Below are 6,393 nucleotides of genomic sequence, written 5' to 3'. Positions count from 1 at the left end.
CTGCTATAGTCATCCACGATGGTGAGGAAGTAGGATGCGCCTTGCAAGGACTTGATCTTATATGGACCCCATAGATCGAGATGTAATAGTTGGAAAATGGCTGAGCTGTTGATGGTACTTTTTGGAAAAGGCAACCTTTGTTGCTTAGCCAATGGACATATATCACAAGCAAAATGATTTCCATTGAATTTTATTTTGGCAATATGAGAAAATGTAGACTCAGATGCATGCCCGAGCCTTTGATGCCACAAATAGGAGTCACTGACATGACTTGAAATTGCATTGACAGAATCTCTACAATTATTTGAAAGTTGACATAGTTCCTCAAATGTAGTGAGCACAGAGGGATGTCGAGCTTGGTTGAATGAGCTTGTGACAAGCTTATATAGTCCCTTGTCCATCCTTCCAATTGCCAATAACTTCCTAGTCCAGGGGTCCTGCATATAACAATGATTATTAGTGAAGAGAACAGGAATTTGTGAATCTTTGGATAATTGGTGAATGGACAAGAGGTTATGTTTGAATTCAGGTATATAAATCACATTTTGTAATTTCAAATGTGGATGTAACTCCACGGTTCCTATATGGGTAATTTTTTTGGTGGAGCCATCAGGTAGTTGAACAAAATTGTGTGATTTTTGGGGCGTAAGAGTGGTAAAAAGATTTCGATCACAACACATATGAGTCGTTGCACCACTATCAATAATCCATTTACCATCTTTACATAAAGCAGAGGTGTGAGAACTCTTACCAGCGAAGTTAGGGAAGTCGACACAACCAGCTTCATGATCGATTTTACCTTTCAATGCTTTCATGATTTCTTGCTGGATCAAGTTAGTGAGATTTGGGTTGTTCCAATCTCCAGAATGTTTGCCTTGTTCAATGGGTTCATCTGCTGTACTTCCCTGAGAAGTTGTATTTGCTAGATTAGCAGATGGTGTGGTTCTTCGTCCTTTATACCATTCCGGGTATCCAATGATTTTAAAGCAGCTTTCCGAGAAGTGGCCGGTTGTCTTACAATGCTCACAGTATTTATCCTCTTTCTTGATTCCATCCTTCCTTTTGTTTTGATTTTTGTTGCCTTCATGGATTCTTTTGGAGCTCAATCCTTTTGCCAACATGGCTACGGAAGATTCGGTGCTGTCAAGGGAAAAAGTGTTGATCTCTCTCTGTTTTTCAACTCGCAAAGCCATAGAGTAGGCTTTGTTGACAGGTGGGAATGGGTCCATGAGCAGAATTTGGTTGCGAACATGGTCATAAGATGGGTTCAATCCCATAAGGAACTGAATCAATTTTGTATTATTTTCCATTTCTGCAATTTCCTTCGAGGCTCCACATTCACAAACTGGAAATTGCTTGAGACAAGCTAGTTCATCCCAAAGCTTTTTGAGCTTAGTGAAGTAATTTATGAGAGACATATTACCTTGGCTAAGAGAGCATATCTCTCTGTTGATTTGATATATCAAGGGACCGTTGCTTTCGCCAAATCTCTGGGCAAGCTCATCCCATAAATCCTTGGCAGACGATGCATATAGAAAAGCTTCTACTATTTCTTTTGACATAGAACTTAGTATCCAAGAGATGACCATGCTGTCGACCTTGAGCCATTTCTCAGAATCTGGAGAGGTATCTGCTGGCTTTTTGCATGTGCCATGGATGAACCCAAGTTTATCTTTGGCCCTTAATGCGATCAACATGGATCGACTCCAAGCGAGGTAATTATCGCCAGTGAGAGGGACGTTGACCAGTGACATGCCTGGGTGATCAGAATTTGATAAGGTGAACTGGTCATGTTCTGTTTCTTTCTTGGATGTGTTAGCCATGGTGGAGTAATAACAGGTACAGAAAGGTTAGGTGTATTTGAACGATAAACTGATGTTGTCGAGGTGGGATCTTTACTGCTCTGATACCATGAACAAAATGGTTTCTCTTTTTCTATGTGATTATTTGCTGTACAAGGTATATATTTATATACATAGAAAAATGATATAGGTAAATCTATAGATTTCTTAATATCCTTGATTTGATATGATGATCCTTGATTTGCTCCATGAATTTCTCTGATTTCATGATTGGATCCAGCTATTGATGTTATCATATATAAATATATAAGGGTGAATTATTAAAAAAAAAAAAAAAAGAGGGATCAATTGACTCCTCTTTTATAAGAATAAATCCGCCTTTGAGTTTGACTTAGTTTAGTGGATAAAAGCAAGCAACTCACTAACACATTGAAGTTCAAGTCTCACTTTCCGATCTCTACTTTAAAAAAAAAAAATCCCTTTATTTTGCACTATCTAAGTTTATACTTATTATTATTAGTATAAGAAATTAGTTGTATATAATCATTAAGATGGTAATAAAAATAATTTAATTACAGAATTAGATGTGCAGCTACAACTCCTTGGAAGAAAACTGAAATGCTGGAAGAATCAATATTATTGTCAGTCCAATTAGCCCAAGTAGTTAATGCAATCTTCAAAGCTTTCAAATGATCTATCTCTTTAATTATGTTGTCTCCTACTTGAAAGTAGTCTCAAGTGTAACTCAAAGCTATTCATATTCATCCATTTTTATTTAAGTTTTGGTATGTAGTTTGAATTTTTATTATAGTATTGAAACTATTAACGTAATATTTTATTATTGAAACTATATTATTGTAATTATATGATTGTAGTTCCCTATTGAAATTTTAAGTTTCTTATTTTATTTTAAGGCTAAATCCAATGCTGCTAAATGGATGAACAAGCCTATTTGAAATTATGAGAAATTAATTCAATTGTATGGTCAAGATAGGGCTACTGGAGAACATGTTGAAACTGCATCAGAAATAAAGCGAAGGAAAACAAAACAGAAAGAGAGAACAATCTAATGCATTTCAATCAATGAATACCATAGATAGCATTGATTTCATGGTATCTCAACAACAGGTAAATTTAGAAAATCTTGAAAATTGTAATAATGATATTGAAATTTTGACATCTCTTGAAGCAATTGTGAGATCTTAAGGACATTTTGAGTCTGTAACTTCCCATATGCATAAGATGGCCAAGAAAAAACATGTTGATGATGCAGCATTGTTAATCAAGGAAGGACTTGATAAAATGTCTGAAGCAATTATGAATTTAGCTTCTGAGTTAGTAAAATCTAACCAACTTCCAATCCTAGAAAGTGATGTGTGGAGTCTTTTAATAGAATTGGGAGTTGAACAAAATTGCATGTTCACTACTTATATTTTTCTTATTCAATAACCTAAAATGTTGAGAGCATTGCTTGGATGTCCTTGGGAAAATCGCAAAGACTTGTTGATGAACATGATTGGGGTAATGTATAAGGAAATTAGTGAAGTTGAGAGTTGAATAAATGAAATGATATGTTTGTAGCTAATATTTTATTTTTGAGATATTTTGTAATTAGGATAATAAATTTACGTTATAATAATATTTTTAATTATGAATGTCATTTGATTTACAATTTTACATAATATTGTAAAAAAGAGGTTATACAAATTTGTCATAATAAATAATTTATTAATTTATAGATTCATTGTTTTATTTTAAGGTGATTTAAAATTGTATTAATTTTTCTTATGCATGTATATAAACAGTAAATAATAATAAAATATTGACTTTATTTAATAAATTCTTATTTAATAATCATAAAACATTCTTTTACTTTACCGTCCTCCCAAGCAATAAAAAGTTATAAAATTTTAAAACCTTCTAAAACTTTACTTTAAAAACTTTTAATTTAATCCCAAACAGAACGTTAGTAGAATTTCCATTTGATGTTCCATTACTAGTTGATGGTACCGTCTTGGATCTACCTCGTGCAACCATAGAGCCAAGTGAACGTTCTAGTCTAAAAAAGGTGATTCCGAAATATTTCACAATTGCGAGTTCTAGAGACAATTGATGTACGCATCTCTCTCTTACTTTATAAAGAGGTTGTTTCGTAACTCAAATTCATGACTTCCGCGTAACAAATAGAGTAATTTTACCATTATACCAAAGATGCCTTCTAACATTCTGGTGTAAGCCATACTGAAGAGGCACCAACATTAAGGATCTCACATAGGCACTCAGACTCTGACCTGACCTGTTAGCTAGCTACGTGCAACAATGTGAAGATGTGGTGGTTGATGGGTTTGTTGTTATGGACTCTAGGCATGGAGACAAGCTTATGAGCACATTGGTGCGACTTGATTGCGCCGTAGCCTCTGCCTACCAAGTCCTTATTACAGCAAAGGTAAGTATAATCGCCATCCTCATAGTTTCCATTGCCTTCTATAGCACTTTCTGGCTAAGGCGTTCGTGAAATGTAGAATGAGGAGTATCGTTGATGTGTAACTTTTTCTGCTGCTTTTAGGGAGATGAGAGGGGCTATATTATTCACCAACTTTTCCTACTTTATAACAGATTCTTAGTTAAACAACTCACCTTTGAGATTATATATATATATAATTTATCATCTTACTAATTAAAGTTAGACTTATGTGTTTCTCTGGTTCTGTCAGCTTTTGTTCAACTAGGCCAAAAGCCACTAAATTGCATATTTAACTTCACAACTTTCAGAAAAAAAATGGAACAGAAGTAGCTTCTTATGCTAGCAACAATCTTATAAATGATACATCAGAAACAAACCCATAACACCATTTGCACATGGTTACAAGTGATAATATAGCTGCAAACAGCAGAATAAGCTCCAAATCTGGAAAGAAAGCTTAGAATCTATTGCCATTTGAAATACATGAAGCAATGAAAATGATAAATATGGTGAGGTGAAGTTGCATTCTTGCCAGGCTTGCAGCTGAAGTGCCACCTGCTGTTGGAACTGTCTTAGAACCACTTCCTGGATGGAGTAAATGATCATCAGAATGTTAAAATGGAGAAACAAATTTATGTATACAGTAACGTATTGGTATTAATTTTTTCTTTTGCCACACAGCTAATTTTTTTTCTCTTTTAAAATGTCAAAACTCAAAACAAGTATCCTGTCAACTTAAAATAGTGTTCTGTGAGGGGAAAATGCCATATAGAGCACTTGGAATTTTGGAAAATATTCAAATTCGATTTGTAAACTTGAAATTTGGCTTGTGCCTGAAGTGCTATTTCTAACCTGCAGGAATGCTTGGCAGTGATGATGTATTTGGAGTTTTTGGAGTGTCATCCGAAGAATCTGATGGAGGACTCACTGGAGAACCTATCGGTGGAATTGCGGGACTATTATTGGCTGCAGATTGAAACATAACCAAGTCAAATCAATATTGCTATATCATTGTTATAAATTTTGAACAAAGAAATTACCAAGTTGACTTACCATTGCACTGGCTAACTGGTGGTGTTTGCACATTGCAAGCTTCAGGGAGTGACAGAGCTTGGGTTTGGTTAATGGTAATGCCCAGTGATGACCCACCACCATTAAGCATTGCGCAGAGACACTGCGGCTGAGATTGAACAACAGAAGCAAGCTGGGAGCAGCAGGAAGATGATGGGGTTGAGGAATTTCCTGTGACATAACTTAGGCATGGGGCTATGCCTACTAACGCACTGGTGCAGCCTGATTGAGCAGTGGCTCTATGACAAAGCATCATCAAAAGAACCAGAAGTACACACATGTCAAGCGCTTTTGAATTCATTTGGATTTGCTAGAATTTATGGCAGAAAAGAAGGCTAGAAATTTTGTTGGGAGAATGGGATCTTTGTAAGTGTGATTGTTAGCACCTCACTCTCACTGGGGAGTTCTGTGTTTTAGGAATTGAGGGCACAGTGAAGCTCAAGAGCAGGATTTATAGTGGAAGCTAGAGAGGAAGAGAATCTAATTAGTTATGTTTGGATGGCCAACTTTTACTAAATTAGGGGGTTATATGGTAGAAATTAATAGTCTGAAATGAGAAGCTCAACCATTCTTGCTACTTGGAAAGTCAAGTTTCTTATTATAGGCATAAATAAATATAAAGTTCAACATTGTCTAGCTCGTTTGTTTTAACAAACCATAATTTTATCTTATGAGGAGTGATGAAGTGTTAGTTTTGACAATCCAACTCCAAGTTTATGAGTTTGAACTTAGGATTGATTGATTCTGACTTGAATTCTGCAATAATTCATATTTCTGGGTACACTAGTGCTTTTCTTATATTATCTATTGTCTACAAGCAATTCAGAAGAGCAAAATTTTCAATTGATCATGGTGTCCCGATTATTGATCACTAGGCATGCACACATAAAGCAACGTCTGTAAAATGTCAGAGCAATGCATTATTGTATCCATTTCACTTCTTAAAAAATAAATAAATAAATAAATAAATAATCCATCTCACTTTCATGGCATCTGTATTGTAACTGAAAAGAACAACGCAATAAAAGGAAATTGCATAAAAATGTTCTGATATTT

At 35.1% G+C, this 6,393-nt stretch overlaps 1 protein-coding gene across 1 annotated transcript; it reads right to left on the bottom strand.

Moving 5' to 3' along the window:
- Positions 1–4,723: 4,723 nt before the first annotated feature.
- LOC131172531 (non-specific lipid transfer protein GPI-anchored 5-like) lies at positions 4,724–5,638 on the bottom strand. The gene is made up of 3 exons (XM_058133679.1): positions 5,320–5,638; positions 5,119–5,232; positions 4,724–4,851 (listed from the first exon to the last, which is right to left on the bottom strand). Exons 1-3 carry the CDS (start codon positions 5,636–5,638, stop codon positions 4,724–4,726), a joined length of 561 nt encoding a protein of 186 aa, XP_057989662.1.
- Between the last annotated feature and the right edge of the window lie 755 nt (positions 5,639–6,393).

The sequence above is a fragment of the Hevea brasiliensis genome, chromosome 1 (genome assembly GCF_030052815.1).
Source record: "Hevea brasiliensis isolate MT/VB/25A 57/8 chromosome 1, ASM3005281v1, whole genome shotgun sequence".
In the NCBI taxonomy this organism is placed as follows: Eukaryota; Viridiplantae; Streptophyta; class Magnoliopsida; order Malpighiales; family Euphorbiaceae; genus Hevea; species Hevea brasiliensis.
The sequence above is the reverse complement of the archived record's forward strand: the minus strand, read 5'-3'. Positions and strand labels throughout refer to the sequence as shown.